The sequence below is a fragment of the Pangasianodon hypophthalmus genome, chromosome 16, assembly GCF_027358585.1.
Source record: "Pangasianodon hypophthalmus isolate fPanHyp1 chromosome 16, fPanHyp1.pri, whole genome shotgun sequence".
Classification (NCBI taxonomy): domain Eukaryota; kingdom Metazoa; phylum Chordata; class Actinopteri; order Siluriformes; family Pangasiidae; genus Pangasianodon; species Pangasianodon hypophthalmus.
In genome coordinates, this window is record NC_069725.1 from 612,566 (window position 1) to 632,500 (window position 19,935).

The 19,935-nt window shown below is 36.4% G+C and overlaps 1 protein-coding gene across 1 annotated transcript in view; it reads left to right on the forward strand.

Annotated features, from left to right (window-relative positions):
* Positions 1-90: 90 nt before the first annotated feature.
* syn2a (synapsin IIa) overlaps positions 91-19,935 on the forward strand; it is a 22,352-nt gene continuing 2,507 nt past the window's right edge. The window contains exons 1-9 of the mRNA XM_034311933.2: positions 91-597; positions 12,226-12,283; positions 12,369-12,460; positions 16,036-16,192; positions 16,937-17,026; positions 17,246-17,308; positions 18,502-18,644; positions 18,723-18,797; positions 19,443-19,545. Coding sequence (XP_034167824.2) covers positions 275-597; positions 12,226-12,283; positions 12,369-12,460; positions 16,036-16,192; positions 16,937-17,026; positions 17,246-17,308; positions 18,502-18,644; positions 18,723-18,797; positions 19,443-19,545 — 1,104 coding nt within the window. The 5' untranslated portion in view covers positions 91-274. The remainder of the gene's footprint in view (positions 598-12,225; positions 12,284-12,368; positions 12,461-16,035; positions 16,193-16,936; positions 17,027-17,245; positions 17,309-18,501; positions 18,645-18,722; positions 18,798-19,442; positions 19,546-19,935) is intronic.

Sequence of the window (19,935 nt, forward strand, 5' to 3'; positions counted from 1 at the left end):
CGGGATGGATGGAGGGAGGGATGGAGGGACGGAGCTGAGCATCTCATCTCCTGCAGGCTTTAGAAGCGTGTGATTGGTGGATGAGGATGAGTGACGTCAGCATCCCAGGCATCGAGAGCTGAGAGGAAGCACAGAGACGCAAGGAGGAAATCCATTCCATTCTGATGTGTGATAATCTCTCGAAAAGCTCACGCATATTCTGCAGTCCTTATCTGAGCAGCGCCGGTTCCTCCATCTCGGATCAGGATTTTAGATTACATCCTCATCCACAGCCATGAACTACCTGCGCCGCCGTCTCTCTGACAGCACCTTCATCTCCAACCTGCCCAACGGTTACCTATCAGACCTGCAGAAACCCGATCCTCCCCAGCCTCCTCCACCATCCGAATCGGCTCCTCAGGTCTCTCCGGGCCAGAACCCGAAACCAGAGAGGAATCCCCAGCCTGCTGCCCAGCCCTCAGGTGCAGGATTCTTCAGCTCCATCACCAACGTAGTGAAGCAAACGGCAGCCTCGGCAGGGCTGGTCGAACAGACACCCGTCCCTGTCGCCAAGAAGTTCAAAATCCTGCTGGTCATCGACGAGCCGCAGCAGGAATGGTAGGTGTGGTGATGCTTTTTGAGCTTCTAAACCCAGAATCAGGTGTGCATGTAATTGTGTGTGGGATTTTTAGGATGAAACTGGTAGTATGTGATGTTTGTATGTTGAAATGAGGTCATGCGTGACTGAATGACCGAATGCTTTGGGTTTTCCTCTCACACACACATGATGCAGCGAGCACGAATCCTCCATCTCCTCTATCACGCATGATGCCATCTTCAGTCATCTCTGTTATAATCTTTATTATATCATGTGAGTGTCTGATTTCATGATTATGATTATGAGGAATTTCCTTGAATCGTTGCCTAAAAGCAGGTATCACAGTACTTATTAATAATAATTATAAAATAAAATATTAACATATTTACTAAATGTAGGTCAAATATGTGATGTCTGTGCATCTAAATGCAGTTATTATACACCAGATTATTCACAAGCATAAATATGCTGTGGTCAGGTGTTGTCTATAAAATATTTACAAGTAAATAAAGCTACAAAATTGCTCTTCAGGATTATAAATGAGATTTTTAACTTGTTCTTAAACATTTTAAAGAAAACTACATAATATTTTTTCCAACTGTTTTGTCCCTCTTTTCATCTTTGGTGCATGTGTAAGCATTATTTCATATTGCTGTTATGATTAATAACTTTTAATGTTTATAATACAGAGATTTATTCCTTTCTTCGTGTAGCGCATTCGACAGTCAACAAGTCGATGAAGCATGAAAAGCTTGAAATAATTAGACTATTTAATTCATGTGTGTTTTTCTTAATTAGATCCCTAATTTGTTTAGCTATGCTGTCGTGCTCTTGGACAGAAATCCGGAAAATTATTTATTACCACCTTTCATGATTGTTTCACAACAAATCCCTTTGGAATAATGATGAAGGCCAGGGTGAAGAGTAGCTGATAACAGCACACGTCTCTGAAAAAGCATGATTTAATAGAATATGTATTGTTTATGGGATATAAGAGCACAGTCATGCTCTGGTTTAAAGCGAGTAAGAAAAGGAAAGTGATTGACTTCACACAAAGGTCACCAAAGTGTCACACAAAGGTCACCAGCTTATAATTAAATTATTATAAATAGATAAGACGTGTAACAGTTAGCGTTTTATTAAGTGTTTTTTTCCTCTTATACCACAGCAACTTGCCGTCAACTACAATTTTTTATTTATTAAAGAAATGTTCACAAAACAAGTTAGTTCCTGTTCTCACTTACGTTATAGCAGCTATAAACACTCGTTCCCTCACCAGCTAATTTAATAAGTTAATAAGACAGCTTGTTACGCATGTTAGCGAGAAACCGTAAAGAAGCTCCTCTGTCCTGAAGATGTCGGAAAACTTACAGTTACAGCTTTACCTCTGACTGTTACAAAGCACTGACACTGGAGACTCCTTCCATACATGTTAAATAAACACATTTCACCTTACAGCAAACTTCTTTTTAATCTGTTTATTATCAGTGGAGCGTCCGCTGTACACGTCCCTGTGAATGAGCTGTTACTATAGAAACGATAACGTATCAGAACGAGCGCATTAATATAAACCTGCGCTACTGTCAGAGCTGCTGTTCTAGAAAATGTAGAACACCTTATGACCAATCAGAATTCAGCAGCGCTGTGGTGTAATATAATATAACGTAATGTTATAAGATTATGTAATTACACACACTCAGGTTATTGAGTGAAACTCCAGCCTTTTCCTCCTGGAGTCTCTGGGCAGGTTGTGAACGCTTTCCGATTCCCGAGAGACGTGACACTGCAGGAAGCTCTGCATTTTACACACATCAATAAAAGTGTCGCTGCAGAGCGTTCCCCTGTTTACACTCCAGAGATCTGAGGAGCTTTAGTGTGTGTGTGTGTGTGTGTGTGTGTGTTGCAGGCCTTGATTAATGTCTTGACATTAAAACAATGGATATACTGCAATCTGGGAAAAGCATGTGTTTAACACTGCCAGCTGGAGTAAAGGTGAAGGACGGAGTGTAGTTCTGATGATGTGGACCTTTTCCATCAGAATATAACGGATATGATGCGTGTAAAATCTTCTCTATAATCCATTTCAGTGCTTATTTTTGTAATGCAGAGGAGTCTTTGTGTTCCTGCCTTCTTCCTAAATGTTATTCAGTTTTTATTATTATGTAGATTACTCAGAATCTTTCAAATATTCAAGATAAATATACAAAAGCTTCATAATTATGTATAATTCCTATCACAAATTTGTACGGAAAGCATATCTAGTCTTTATATGGTGTAGTGTATACAGTATTAATTTTTAGTATTAATACTAAATAAGTAATAATAATATTTAGTATTAATTTTTACAGTATTACAGTATATAGCTCCAGATAAATATAAAATCAAATTTAAGGAAAAAAAATGCATGTTATTGTTTATTTAGTGCTGACCTGAATAAGATATTTCACATAAAAGATGTTTACATAAAGTCCACAAGAGAAAATAATAGCTGAATTTATAAAAATGACCCTGTTCAAAAGTTTACATCCCCTTGATTCTTAATACTGTGTTGTTACCTGAATGATCCACAGCCGTGTTTTTTTGTTTACTGATAGTTGTTCCTGAGTCTCTTGTTTGTCCTGAACAGTTAAACTGCCTGCTGTTCTTCAGAAAAATCCTTCAGCTCCCACAAATTCTTTGGTTTTCCCAGCATTTTTGTGTATTTGAACCCTTTCCAACAATGTATGATTTTGAGATCCATCTTTTCACACTGAGGACAACTGAGGGACTCGTATGCAACTATTACAGAAGGTTCAAACGCTCACTGATGCTCCAGAAGGAAAAAACATGCATTAAGAGCCGGGGGGTGAAAACTTTTAGAATTTGAAGATCAGGGTAAATTTAACTTATTTTGTCTTCTGGGAAACATGTAACTATCTTCTGTGGCCTCTGAAGGGCAGTACTAAATGAAAAAAATACGATATTTAGGCAAAATAAGAAAAATGTACACATCTCCATTCTGTTCAAAAGTTTTCACCCCCCCTGGCTCTTAATGCATGTTTTTTCCTTCTGGAGCATCAGTGAGCGTTTGAACCTTCTGTAATAGTTGCATACGAGTCCCTCAGTCGTCCTCAGTGTGAAAAGATGGATCTCAAAATCATACAGTCATTGTTGGAAAGGGTTCAAATACACAAAAATGCTGGAAAACCAAAGAATTTGTGGGACCTGAAGGATTTTTCTGAAGAACAGCAGGCAGTTTAACTATTATTTTCTCTTGTGGGCTATATGTAAACATCTTTTATGTGAAATATCTACATGAATAACTACTTTCTCACTCTTGGTATGTAGTAAATAATTTGGTAGTGTTTGTTTATACTCATTTTTGTACTTAATTCATCATTTTATAATTCATTCATTCCTTAGTTTTTTATATTAACATTTCATATTTATCTTATTTATTTTATTTTATTTATTTTATCTTCGTGTCACTTTGCATCATGTGTCATTCTTCTTCTTCTTCTTATTCCTCTTCTTCCTCTTCTTCTGTGTAGCTGTAATTTATTTTTAATTTTTATTTATCTTCATCTTTAATTTCTTCTTGTTCTTCTGTTATTATTATTATTATTATTATTATTAGCAGTAGTAGTAGTATTTTGTTTAATTTAATTTTTGGCATTTATATTTTAATTTTGTCTTTTATTGAACCCGTTATGTTCTTATTTTTGTTTCCTATTTTAGAAAGAAAAAAGGACCATTTAATTTTATTTGTAATGCACTTTAAGTTACTACAACTATAAAGTAAATGACGAGGTTGTTTGTTTTAATTATATTGTTATTACAGCTGTAAAATAACTCATGAATTCCGGTCATGAATTCAGATAATTAAATATTTTTATAAGAGTCCTCTAGGCTGAGGGGTTTCTGTGGGCGGTGGCCGTGGCGTGACCTCTCACTCCCGCCGTCGTTACAGCTGTACCTCATTGATCAGCTGCCTCTGGAAAAAAGCCTGGACTGGAACAGACAGTAAACATAGCAGACAGTCGTCTCTTTCCCAAGAACAGAACATCTGATACTCCCACTGGGAATTTAATCCGCTCTACAGAATTAAAGAATTGAGATATCTAAGACCCGACAGTGACACATGACACAGAGTGTGATATAAAATACATGCTTCTGTAACGTGCTTCTGCTAACAGAATGATTGGTATTGTATTGTGAGTGATATTTTAGTAGTTTATATATTCAGCAGGGACTTGTACAGCAGACGCTCACATTAACTAACATTAAACAGAAGACGTTTATTTAATATGTATGGAAGGAGTCTCCAGTGTCAGCGCTTTGTAACAGTCAGAGGTAAAGCTGTAACCTTAAGTTTTATGACATCTTCAGGACAGAGGAGTTTACGCTTCTTTCTTTTACGCTTCCGCTACATGTGTAACAAGCTGCGATATTTTCTTTGTTTGTTTGTTTGTTTGATTAAATTTTAATAAAACAAAAAATTAAGAGAGAGAATAAAGAGAGGCTGGTGAGGGAACGACTGTTTATAGCTGCTATAACATGAGTGACAACAGGAACTACCTCGTTTCATGAACATTAAATGTAACTATAAACGGATAAACGGTGCCGTTATAGGAAAATAATCAACTTTGGGGTTCTTTAAAACACCAATCATATGCCTTGATTTCTCCTGTCGTGTCTGCTCTTTAATTTTATAGTTAAAAATTAAATATATTTCAGCATCTGATTGTTCGTGGTGGCTCACGTCTATTGTTTATCAGCAAAAAATTACTGCATAACCTGCGAAATGAAGACGAATCGCAGTGTGAATCCCTGACTCGCCGTTTGTTCACACCATATGGAGTGTGATTTTGCAAAAAGTTGACAAAGAGAAGGTCGCACTCCACAGCAGTGATCCTGTTTATTATATTTCACTGCAGAACACTGCAGAACAAACAGCAACCTTCAAGTTATTAACCTCTACGCTCCCGAGCGACTGAACGATGCTGTTGTATATTATATAACTCCCAAAACACCAATACACCACTGAAACCATCACTGAGAGCACCTCGGAAAGCGCATTCTCCAGTCGGATATGTTAGGAAATGAATATCGGTTGGATTATTATTATTATTGTTATCATTACAAGCCATCCACTTCATCTCGGGTTTCATATTTCACTACCGTGGAGTGAATGGATGTCGGTTTCATTTTTCTCCAAAGTGATTTAGCTGAGATTCATCAGCACTCATTTATATTCTGAACAGGAGCGTGATGTGAAGAGAAACGTTCTTACACGTAAAATACACTGAATTTACATTAATGTATGTATGTCTTATATCTTATAATTAATAACCTGGCTGTGTGAGTAAATATCATTTTGGTATATTTTCATCCTAAAATCTGAATTTGTATATAAATTTAATTTATTTTCCTAACTCTGTCAGAGTGTTTGATGCTCACGCTTTTTTTTCAAGCTTCTTCACTTAAACCCGGTTGCCAGGGTTTACACCAAATTAGTCTAGTTTTGGAACAAGATTGCAGGAGGAAAATGCAAGTCTATTTAGTCTAGTTTAAAAATACACCACTTCCATCAAGACCTTGTTTTAAAGCAAATGATGGAATTAAATGTAATCAATTTACACAAATATAGGCTACGGCAACCAAAGGCAAAGTGTAAGTGTAGACAGTGTGCATACAATGTAAAGAACCATTTCTTTTTTAACATACTGTATATTGCAAAAAATATTATATAGTGGATAATGGCCGTACCTAGTGATGACGTGCGCACAACAAAATGTCTCAGTTTTCCAACGTCTGAACTTTTTGGGCTAGTTTCAGCTCTTTTCATGTGGTTCCTGAGATGTAGTTAGGCTGTAATTTGAGACATCTGCATCTACTTTTTCTTCTTTAAGATGAACAATTAATAAAAATGCTTCTATTTCACACAGATATGTGGCACATATAGTGCTATGTGCCTGTTTTAGTTTCAGGTGAAAGTATAAAAAAGTAAACCAGTAGAACTGCAAAAGAAGAAAGAAAAGAAAAAAGAAGAACTCATGCTGTTTATAGTACAACTGAATTCAGATTTGACAATAAAATTGAGAATAAATAAAAATAATATGAAAGTGCTTGTTTGTAATCCAGACACATTATCAAAAAGGGTATAAAAAGGATAAACATTTTTTTTAATTGCCAAACTGCATCGCTACCAAAGGATGTGCCATCAGTTCTTTTATGACAAAGCAACTCTCTATGCCAAATAATATGTAAATTATTGTAAACTATTGAACAATATGTAAGATCTTTCATATCACAGGCAGTGAAAACTCAGCTTCTTAATATAGTAGCTATTTGGAGAGCGTTCCGAGTGGCAGGTTCTCGCTTAACTGCTAATCTACGAGACCTAAAATTACAGGGTGTGTACAGAACAGCTGCACTCACCAACCGCTTCTTAAAGAAAAAAAAGAACAAACAACAACTGACTAGAGAAAGAAAACCAGCAGAGAACCTCTACAGTAACACACATTAAACAAAAAAATCACTAATTACAGGGGCGCCAAAATATATACACGTCAGTTAGGGTACTGTCAGAGATAAAACTGTATTTTGTATTCAGTAGAGTTTGTCTCGGTGCTTGGCAGAACCTCAGGTTCCTTATTTTCATGCACAATACACAGCTTCCCTGCGGCTTTCCATCTGTTTCTGATAACTCACAATGCAGGTCACACACCACGTCTATTTATACACTCTTAGAAAAACTTAGAACCCATAACAGTTCTTCAGTTGTCCATTTTCGGAGAACCCTATAACCGAATGTTTCTCTTGCAGAACCCTTTTAGCTAAGTTAAGCTTGAAGAACCTTGAAGAACCCTTAAAGAACCCTTGAAGAACCCTTGAAGAACCCTTTTCTGACCAGTAATTTGGAGGTTGTACCACACACTTATTAATTTTAGAACTTTTAATGGTTCTTCAGTTATATCTCTATATCTGGTTCCACGCAGAACACTACATCAGATTGTTTTCCTGTCAGAAAGAGTTCCAACACACATCAAGAACCGTTAATTATCCAAAAAATCCCTTTTTCTAAGAGTGTACCAAGTACCAGGAAGCTAAATGTTAAACATCTGACAGGTTCTAGATATTAAGAAGAAAATAATGAGGAAAAAATATGATTAAAAATCCTTCAGAAATCCTGTAATAAATGAGATTAGCTTATTTTAGCCAGCTAGAAGGACAATCAGAACCCTTAAGCGTTCTAAAATAAGCTAATAATATTTGTTACAGGATTTCTGAAGGATTTTTAGTCACATTAACGTTAGCCACCTAGCTAAATCTAGTCAGCTAGCTAATATAACCTCTCCTGAGAGAGGATTTTAAATCATGTATATAATTTTCACTATTAATCTTGCTAGCTAGCTCGCTAAAATGAGCTAATGTCATTGTGACAGGATTTCTGAAGGATTTTTGTCTTCATAACCTGTGATGCTAATCTGTATAATCTAGCTAACTAATATTCACTAATGTGAAGAAGCTTTTAAATCATCTGTATGTCCATAAATGAAGCTAATGTTGATGCTAACACAAGACAGCTAGCTAATATTATAACCTGAGAGAGGATTGCTAGCTCACTAGCTAATATTAGCTAAACTGAGATAGGATTTTAAGTCATCCATGCATGTTCTTATTCTGCACTGATAATGCTAACTTGCTATTTAATATTTGCTAATCTGTGAGAGGATTGTAAAGTCATCCATAACCTGCACTGCTGATCTTGCTAACTACCTGTGTAAAATGAGCTAATCTCATTTGTGAGAGGACTTCTGAGGAATTTTTAGTCATGCTAGTGCTAGCCAGCTAGCTAACGAGCTAATCTCATTTGTGACATGATTTCTGAGGGATTTTTCGTCATGCTAGTGCTAGCCAGTAAGTTAACATGAGCTAATCTCATTTGTGATATGATTTCTGAGGGATTTTTAGTCATATTAGTGTTAGCCTGCTAGCTAACATGAGCTAATCTCATTGTGACAGGATTTCTGAAGGATTTCTTGCTAGCTATCATGAGCAAACCTGACGGGATATCTGAGAAGTACATCTTTGGGTGCATCATAAAACTACTTTTAATGGCTACACAGAATGTCAGAAAAGATTTTAAAATATAGCAACTAACCGCAGTTAAGCCTATTATAGATATATGTTGTAATTAAAGGTGCAGGAGAATTTTGTTTCTTTCTAAGACTTAACCATGATCAATACATGATCAATACATGATCAATGTCTGAGGATCGCAACTCACAGGATTAAAGAAGGGAAAATGAACACTGTCGGATTTAACGCTCATCTTCATCCGTTACTGGGTTTGTTTATCCGTGTTATAGACTTGTTTATGCCTGTTATTAACACAAACTCTCTCTTCCTTCAGCTTCCTCAAGCTCAGTGTGTTTATCTTTAGCTAATGAGCAGCAGTGGGAGAGAACAGGTGCTGCACCGCTTACGCTCCATCCATTAGCATCAATATCATAGATCTTTCCTTTATCCTATAGAACAACATCCTCACAGGAGCAGCGCTGGAACAGAAATAGCTTCAAAACTGAGCAGTTTTGGATGTTAGTTGGGAGGAAAAAAAAAGCAATATATTTCATACTTTCCAAAACTAAATCCAGCACAAACACAAATCTGTCTTTTGGTTTATCGGTTTATCGTTAAACGCCGCCATCTGCCTTTGTTTAATGAGTTCCTAATAATTGGGAGAGAACATGCACAGTCACACAGTCACAAAATCTGCCTAATGCTGATGTAAAGTAGCTGAACATGCGTCGCTGGTGTAGATTTATCTTCTCACGCTTTGATCTTCCTGTGAGTCATCGTCATCTCCGTCATCTCCGTCATCTCCAGCTGCGAGGTTTCTCTCCTCAGATCAGCGAGGAAGCTTCAGTGTGAATAATTCACAAAATGAGAGATGCACAGTGTAAACAAACACACATCTGTTGTCGCGATTTGTTGCTCTTTCAATGGGCCGATGCAAACAATGATTATTATTTACCATTAGAGTACTGTTTCTCTAATTCACTTTAAACACAATAACACATTCAAAGATTAATCTGCACACTGAGAAGAGCTACAAGCAACACATCACGTCCGATCCATTTAGTTAATGCTGTAAGACATTTGCTTTATTAAGCTTCATAACATAAATCACATTTCTTCTTGGAAAACAGCCACAATAACTATTAGTTATAGCTTGGATAAATAAAATAGAATCAAGTAGTACATATAAAAATATACAAATAAGACCTAAGGCCAAAGTTTTTTAGCCAGTGATCCCATTTTAAGGGCCTGAAAAGCTTGAGACACCTTCATCACCTTTTCATATTTACCATAATGAAAATGTGTAATATATATATATACAGTTCTGTGCAAAAGTCTTAGGCACATGTAAAGAAATGCTGTAGAGTAAAGACGCCTTCAAAAATAATGAAATTAAATGTTTCTACATTTAAAAAAATCCTATAAAGAGCAGTAAACAGTAATAAATGAAACAAAGTCAGTATTTAATGTGACAATCCTTCACTTTAAATAAATAAACAGTATCTGAGGTGCAGTGTGTGCAGTTTTATAAGGAAATGAGCTGGAAGTGTTACTGAGCATCTTGCAGAAGCAGCCACAGTTCTTCTGGAGACTTTGACTGTCGACTCGCTTCTTATTTCTGCAGCGAAACCCAGCAGCCTTCATTATGTTTTTATCTGAAAAGTGTCTCTTATGGAATCTGCTGCTTTCTTTACTGACATACAAACATTTTTCTGGAACGTTTCATTTTGTGCTGGAAAACTAATGTTTGGAATCTAAACTGTTTTTGTAATGAATCAATAATGTAGAAGCCAGAAAATAAGCATCTATAACAAAGTTTGTACTAAAAAATAAAAAATTAGGGTGTCAAGACTTTTGCACAGTACTGTATATAAAATAATAATATTAATGATAGGCCTACTATTTTAAAAATTCACACTTCATTTCTGTTAAAGATTAAAATTGATCCTGACAAAGCAAATTCAACTAAAAAAAACCAAAACAAAATCATTGCTACACTCCAAAAAACACGTAGGCCGTATCTCTCATCACGTTTATCTGTTATACACCAGAGAGAGGAAGATCACACACGGGTTCTTAATATTTCCATATTTAATAATGTTTTTATGACTCAGTGTGTGTAAGAGTGTGTTACTGCAGGCGCCTTACACTCACACTGGCTGCGTTTACATCCACATCAAATTCTGTTTAAAGTTTATATTCAGTTTATAAAGTTTATATTTATTAATTATTGAATTTTGTAGTGTTTCTAGCTAGAAACTATGAGAGTGCTGCACAAATATTCGCTTATTTCATTAACAACAGCGTCACTGTGTTCTGGTGTAAACACAAGGATTTCCTTTTTAATTATTATTTTAAAATATCCCATAAATCTCCGGTCTATGCCCCGGAACTACATTACAATAACGATTAGTAAAAATCTCCTGCAACCTCAAGATTGAGAACAGATGACGTAAGGAATCTGAGCAAATTCCCAGCACTTAAATGGAACAAATCTTCATAAAACAACCTCGTTTTTTACTCTAAGAGCCTTTTAAAACACATTTAAATGCAGGCTAGTTGCCAAATTAGCAATTAGCACTTAACAGATCATGACTGTCCCTCAGTAGCATCACTCTGAATGTAGAAGGAATGCAGTGAGAAGAAGCAGTTACTTTTCCACCAGTGCTGCAGAGAAGTAGCTCAGATTCACAAAAATATCAAAGCTAACCAAGTTACATCTCATGCTTTTGCGTTACAGGAAGTTTTTATTGTAATTTAAGTAAATAACGCATCAGTAATAGATTGTTTAGTTGATATTTTTCCTGCTACGTTTTTGCGCTTTGCTGATGAAGTTTTCAAGATTGATTTTTAACTTTCTTTCTAACTTTTTTTTTTAAATACTCCTTTCAGTTTTCTTACCCTATTTAAAGGTCATTAACTGCATCATAAAATAGAAATGTCTACAAAGAAAAAAGTTTGAATCTTAGTGGCTTAAATCTTACTTTCACCTCAGAATATCCATATCCTTAATATGCAGATTTTTCCTAAAATAGTTTAGAAATTCCTGTATTTTTCCAGGGTGGTCTGATCACTGCATTTCCTGCATTTCTTTTTTTTTTTAAAAAAAGAAACCCATCAATGATATCCTTCTAGGGTCTCTATCGCTTTGGCTTTTATCCTTTTCTACTTTGCATATTGTACATAATAGTGTATGCTGCTGTCGAATTCTGGATTCTTATTCTAATGCATTATCATTTCTATAAAACAGCTCATTCACGAAGAATAAAGGGATGAAAAAAATTCATCACTATGGTGAAGTTTTCTGTAAGCAGACATTTGTCTATTTAACATTTATGAAAGGATGTGTCTGGTGTTAATGCAGGGTTTACACTTTTCCCACTTTTCTTTGAATAGCTCATGATTTTTTCTTTCAGGAGACGTATTTCATCGCACTCTATATGCTGTACATGTTTGGCATTCCAGTAAAATGGGCTTAACTCTAATAAACCTCTCTGTAAAGCCATAAGAGTGCAATTCAACACTATAGCCACAATCACTGCTCATTATTTTACATTCACACGCCGTGTCGGTGTCTTCCACAGGGCCAAAGTGTTCCGAGGAAAAAAGCTGCAGGGAGATTATGAGATTCGGGTGGAGCAGGTGAGTTTGGAATAAAGTGACATCTATCTTTTATTACTTAGGATTTATGATAAATATACTGTATGAATTAATTTCTATATTCTAGGCTGAGTTTCATGACATCAGCGTGGTGTCTCACGCTAACGGGACCTGCAACGTGGCCATGCAAGTCCTCAGGAACGGGACCAAGGTGGTGAGGTGAGTCTGCACACGTACAGTTACATTATTTAAAACTGCTTTTTTATTATTATTATTATTTAATATATTATACTGTATCAGTCAAAGTCAGATTTTTAACTGCTAAATTATATTTCTTAAATAGAATTACATAATGTAGAAGTTAAATACAGTGTGTTCTCACTGAAAACTCTAAAACTACAATGGTACTCTAGGTAATTTTCGCCAATTTTGTGGAAATTGTTATTTGCTTTACAACACACATTTTTTTTCACTTACAAAATAAAATTTGAGTTTCAGATTTGTTTTATCTTTCCAAATCCCCTAATGTGGGATGATTAAACAAATCTGAAGCTCAAAAAATCTGAAACTCAAATTTTATTTTATTATTTTTAAGTGATGCAAAAATAAAAACAAGTGTAGAAGTAAAACAATAGAAGAAAAAATTTATAACAAAAAAATTGTAGGTTATAATTTTACATAAAAACACATTCTGCATTAATGACAAACTTCCTAAAAGCTGTAATTTACTACAAGAATGTTTTTAAGTAATTAAAAAAAAATAAGACATTCTTAAGACATTTATGTGTCAAATGATATTTAGCTTAGTACTGATCACACCATGATTAAACACGAGGAACAGACCTGGAGAATTAACGCTGTATGTTCGAGTTCATGCGGTACTGATTTAAATAAATTATTTGTTGTTTAATAATTAAAAGATAAAGAGTGTAAATGGGATTTTCAGTTTCAGTGGGTTGGTTCCAACAGCTAAAATAGGATTGTCCCAATTTTAAAAGCTGTGTAAATAAGTATGAAAAAAATGTTCAGTGTCTCATTGTATTGGTGTGAGTTTAGCTGAAACACACAGTGTGCGTGTGTGTGTGTGTGTGTGTGTGTGTGTGTGTAGCCTGCAGTCAGCCCACTGCCTGTCTGTCTGCTGCAAGATAATTGTGTTGCGCTAATGGCTGGAGGAATAAACCACATCACATCGCCCACACACACACACACACACACACACACACACACACACACACACACACAGAGAGAGAGAGAGAGAGAGCTGGTCCAGCATTATAAGTAAGATGTAGGAGGTTGTACTGCAGAGACTGATATATTCCTGTCTCCAAGCAATGTCAACTTTCACCTCACCTGTCAATCAAATCTTTATTCTAATAAATAATCTAAATATCAGAGCAAATATTAAACACAAGAACACATCAATTAGAAGTGACACGCATTACAGTGGATGTTGTTATGAAGTGTCCCAGTTAGAAGCTGGATATTCTTTCTCCACACCTTTTTAAAGACTATTAATTCCACTGTGACATCTATAATTAAAGCTCCTTGTTCCAAGCAGTTTTAATCGTGCATTTCTACATCCTTTGTTTAAAAAAAAATCTTTTTTGAATCAGGCAATACACAATCATTCCAGGCCGATCTCCAACCTGCCTTTTATTTCCAAGATTCTGGAGAGAGTTTTCTATTCGTAGCTCTGCTCCTATCTAAACTCATTGAACGGTTTAGATACACTGCAGTCTGGCTTTAGATCTTTGCACAGCACAGAATCTGCATTGCTGAAGGTCACTAATTATATTTTGCTCTCCATGGATTCTGTTTCATAAGTTGTGTTAGTTTTATTAGATCTCAGTGCTGGGTTCGATACTATCAACCATTACATTCTCCCCAATCATCTCGAGTGTTTGGTTAGCATCCAGGGAACGGCCCTTCTGCGGTTTGCCTCCTATCTAAAAGACAGAACGTTTTCTGTAAACTTAGGGAATTTTTTTTTCTACGCCGGCTCAGTTATCATGTGGTGTAGCTCAAGGGTGGATTTTAGGACCCTTACTATTTTCCTTGCACGTGCTTTCTCTGAGCTTTATGTTTCAGAAATATAGCATATTTTATCACTGTTACACTGACAGTTCTCCAACATTGGCTGGCAAAAATTATTTTTACAATTAAGCGAAAGTAAAATGTCCTCTTTACCTGAACTGGTTGCCAAGGTACATCCTCTGTCGTCGTATTTACAAGATCATGTAAGACGTCTTGGAGTGATTTTAGATTCATCATCACTTTTCAACAAGCAGATCAGTGCTGTAGTTAAGGGTAGCGTTTTCCATCTGCAGCTGGTTCTCAATGCAGCAGCTAGGCTTTTAACAGGGTCAGGAAAGAGGGATGACGTTTCCTCTGTATTAACATCTCTACAGCGGCTTCCTGTGAAATTCAGGGCTGATTTTAAAATTCTGCTCTGTCTGTGAGGCACTTTCTGGTCTGTGCCCAAATATATCAGCGATCATATTCTTCCTTACTCCTCCACCAGAGCGCTCAGGTCTTCTGATCAGCTTCTTTTGAGAGTTCCTCGTTGTCTCTATAGAGCTAAAGGTGATCGTGCCTTTCCTGTGGTAGGTGCTGCTGGAACTGTCTCCTTTTCCATGTGAGATCAGCTTCTTCAGTAGCCACTTTTTAATCGTTTTGAAAATGTATTTTTATTCTTCAGCTTTTGAAAACGTCCTTTAATAGGTTGAAATATATAAATACTTGATGCTGTATTTAAAGGTATTTATTTATTCATTCATTCTTCTTCTTCTCATTATTATTATTATTATTATTATATATTTATACATAATTCTGTTATTGTTTTTTTGTTTGATCAATCTGTAAAGCACTTTGGGTCAGCTTCTGTTGTTTTTACGTGTGCTGTACAAATAAAGGTTGACTTGGGCCACGCCTCCTTTTTAAGACTGACAGACACAGAGGCCACGTCCCCTTTACTGGGACAGACAGGTACAGAGGCCACGCCCCCTTTACTGGGACAGACAGGTACAGAGGCCACGCCTCTTTTATTAAAACTGAATCACAGAGACCACACCTCATTTTCTGAGACTGACAGGTAAAAACCACACCTCAATTAAAAGTGACAAGCACAGAGGCCACGCCTCCTTCACTGTTACTGAGACACAGAGGCCACGCCTCCTTCACTGATACTGAGACACAGAGGCCACGCCTCCTTCAATAATACTGAGACACAGAGGCCACGCCTCCTTCACTGATACTGAGACACAGAGGCCACGCCTCCTTCACTGTTACTGAGACACACAGAGGCCACGCCTCCTTCACGGTTACTGAGACACACAGAGGCCACGCCTCCTTCACGGTTACTGAGACACAGAGGCCACGCCTCCTTCACGGTTACTGAGACACAGAGGCCACGCCTCCTTCACTGATACTGAGACACAGAGGCCACGCCTCCTTCAATAATACTGAGACACAGAGGCCACGCCTCCTTCACTGTTACTGAGACACACAGAGGCCACACCTCCTTCACTGTTACTGAGACACAGAGGCCACGCCTCCTTCACTGTTACTGAGACACAGAGGCCATGCCTCCTTCACGGTTACTGAGACACAGAGGCCACGCCTCCTTCACTGTTACTGAGACACAGAGGCCACGCCTCCTTCAATAATACTGAGACACAGAGGCCACGCCTCCTTCAAGGTTACTGAGACACAGAGGCCACGCCTCCTTCACTGTTACTGACAGGCATCAAAATTTCTGTGAATGTTTTGTTTTAAAAGTCTACTTTTCTCCTCAGGTCTTTCAAGCCCGACTTTGTCCTCATTCGCCAACACGCCTTCAGCATGACGGAGAATTCTGATTTCCGGAACCTGATCATCGGTCTGCAGTACGCAGGAGTCTCCAGCATCAACTCTCTCCAGTCCATCTACAACATGTGTGATAAACCGTGGGCGGTGAGTCGCTTTACGAACATAACTCACTCAGAGTAAAGCGCTATCTGCCCTCTTCTACATACATGACCTTATAGATGCCCATGATTGGCTAGTGAGAGAGCAGGACCAATTTTACCCTCCTTGACTTCTGGCTACGGCTGTGGCATTGTTATGATTTAAACTCGTGATCTCCAGACGGTAGCGTGAACACTTTTCCATTGCGCAACTATGACAACCTGTCACTTCATATTAACGTCCTGAAAGAAACCGATTCCAAAATAAAGCTGTTCAATCAGGACAAAAGTAATGGCACCCTATAAAAGGAGGAGGAGTTAGTGTGTGTCTAGTGTGTGTCCGACACGCTGCAGTGGCTGAGCTGCATTACTGGAAGATTTACCGTGCTTAGGAAGCACTCTTTCTCCATTTAATCGCCTTTTTGTCATTTTCAGCTCTCTTTGACTTTTATATCGTTTTCTGGGCGTGGCTAAATGTAAATCCTGTGAATGCGATTGCTAATTAATGACTGATTGGCGTTTATCAGCATACGCCATTGAGAACCAACATAATCAAAGTTACTGAAATGTTTGTAAATCTGGCAGGAATTTTTAGTTCAGAAACATTTACACAAAACCTTATTAAAATATTAATAAAAGTAATAAAAGCCTAATTGTTTTATTTTATTTTTGAACAGAAGACGCATGCTGATGCAGAGTTAAATGAGAATAACGATTGTGTAATAATCTGGGTTTTATTTGCGGTCTGCAGTTTGCTCAGCTGATCAGCACACACAGGAAACTGGGAGCTGAGAAATTTCCACTGATCGAACAAACCTACTACGCAAACTACAAAGAGATGGTGAGAGATTTATTTATTTATTTATTTATTTATTTATTTATTTATTTATTTATTTATTTATAGATTTTCTTATAGACACCTCCAGGAGTCACAGTGACACCAAAGTAAAAAATAAAGACAGTAAAAATGAACAAGAGCTGCAGTAAGGCTCACTCTGTTGTTATAAACCATATATACCTACAGTACAGTAAGTCATGCGTTTATTTTGCTATTCTTTAGGTAACCATGCCAACCTTCCCTGTGGTGGTGAAAATTGGACACGCCCACTCCGGTGTCGGTAAGGTATGTGTCAGCTCAACCTCCAAAATATATACACTCTGAGAACATGCAGAACTTTTAAGGGTTCTTTGGTTGTTTCTCAGAGGAAAACTTCTGCGGAGAACCCTACAACACAATGTCCCAAGTAGAACCGTTTTAGGAGGATAACAACCCAGAGTTATCAAACGACCCCTTAAAACACACACGCTTAGGAAACAAGGGTTCTTTAAGGTTCTTTAAGGTTCTTTAAGGGTTCTTTAAGGTTCTTTAAGGGTTCTTTAAGGTTCTTTAAGGTTCTTTAAGGGTTCTTTAAGGTTCTTTAAGGTTCTTTAAGGGTTCTTTAAGGTTCTTTAAGGGTTCTTTAAGGTTCTTTAAGGTTCTTTAAGGGTTCTTTAAGGGTTCTTTAAGGTTCTTTAAGGGTTCACTGCATAAATTAACAGCATAGCTTCTTTAAAAGAGATCTTCTTCCAAACCTTTCTGACAGGAAACCACTCTGTTCTGCATAGAACCTCTAAAGGTTCCACCAGATGGACAACAAGATAAATTTTTTTAAAAGTGTACAAAGTGCTCCAGAATTATTGGCACCCTTCATGAAAATGAGCAAGAATTAACATATTAAATGAATATGTACAATATGCAGCATATACATACATACAATATTATGAGCTTAAACATATTAGGATTCTGTAGAATTTTAATTTTAATACAATAGATTTATTTATTTATTTTATTTTTATGCCCTCACAGAGTTTCTGAAGACTGAGAATAATATTTTTTCCAAGAGTGACAATTTGCCAAATATTTCTTATAACGGATGACAGCCATTTTGCCATGTTTTTGGAAAAAAGAATTACTTACAAAATAAAGTGATTATGTATTATATATTAAGTATATGTGATTAAGAATTTTGTTAGAGAACAAAAAATGTTATATATTTTTAATTGTTAAAAAATAGTAGTAAAAAAATTTATTAGAAAAAAAGTAAAAAAATTGTAAATATTTTTTGGGTAAAATGTATTTGATACAGTAATTTTTACCTTTTATTTATTTTAGAGAAACTGAACACTTTTCCTAACTAATTAGCTAATTAATTAGTGAACTAAATAAAGAATTAATTAAATAAATAAGAAGAATGCCAACAATTCTGGAGTACATGTAGATAATATAGGTTAAGTAACAGAAGCTATTATTTTTACACTTTTGCCCCCTGTGTGAAGGTGAAAGTGGACAATCACACGAAGTTCCAGGACATCGCGAGCGTGGTGGCTCTCACGCAGACCTACAGCACGTCCGAACCCTTCATCGACTCCAAGTACGACATCAGGATCCAGAAAATCGGAAACGACTACAAAGCCTACATGTAAGTACAGCTGTCCCAGTGAACATCTCCTCATTATTTTATTTTATTTAACATAAAGATGATGTGGCTGTGTTTCAGGAGAACCTCCATCTCAGGAAACTGGAAGTCCAACACAGGAACAGCCATGCTGGAGCAAGTGGCCATGACGGACAGGTAACACCTTCACTTCCTGTTTCTCCGATTAAAATAAGCTCAGAGCACATTTCAGCCGTATTTTTTTAAATGTTGTTTGTTAGCACACTGTGAATGAGTTCTCTATGAGCTAATAGAGAATATTAATATTGATTACTTTGTTTTGTTTTTTGTTAGTTTAATTATTATTATTAATATTATCAATTTAATTGTATTTTATTATTAACTGTCTTTTGATGCATGTCTATATATTCTTATATAAAGTGCCTTGAGAGACCTTTTTAAAGGCGCTATATGAAAAGAGTTTTATTATTATTATATTATTATTTATTATTATTATTATTATTATTATTATGAAACTGTATATATTCTCTATAAACTATATAAACTATATATAAATCCTCTTTTGGTATAAACACCATTAATCATTCTTTTTTTTAATAAAATGTATATAATCTATATAAAGTAAAAGTACTTCGATGGTTTTTTTGGTCATAGAGAGAAAATTAGAAGCAGGAATAAGTTATTTAAGTATCATAGATTTTTTAAAAGTTTAGTCTCTGTAAAAGATAAACGAAGACTCTTACCTGGTGTGTGTGTGTGTGTGTGCGCGTGTGTGTGCGCGTGTGTGTGTGTGTGTGTGTGTGTGTGTGTGTGTGTGTGTAGGTATAAGCTGTGGGTGGATACGTGCAGTGAGCTGTTCGGGGGTTTGGATATCTGTGCAGTTAAAGCCATTCATGGTAAAGATGGAAAAGATTACATCACTGAGGTGCGTTTATCACGGCACTAAACCTTCTTCATTACCTGTTTATTACCTGTTTATTACCTGTTTATTACCTGTTTATTATTTATTAAAGTCACCTGAAACTTTATTACACAGATGATTAAATTTAAACCTGCAGAATGTCAAAGTGTGAAATCTGTCACTCAGTAGAGTTGTCCAATCACGTTCCAGTATGCAAATGATTTGTGAATTGAGGGGAAGGGGGCGGGGCCTGAAGACTTGGGGGCATTCCCTAATTAGCATATTCATAAATCTGGATTTCTTAATTAGGCTACAAGTGTAGGAATATGTTTAGTGACTCGGCCATACTACAGTTAAATGCAGAATTTATTTATTTAAATTTAAATTTATAAAAATTTTTGATGAAATTTTTTA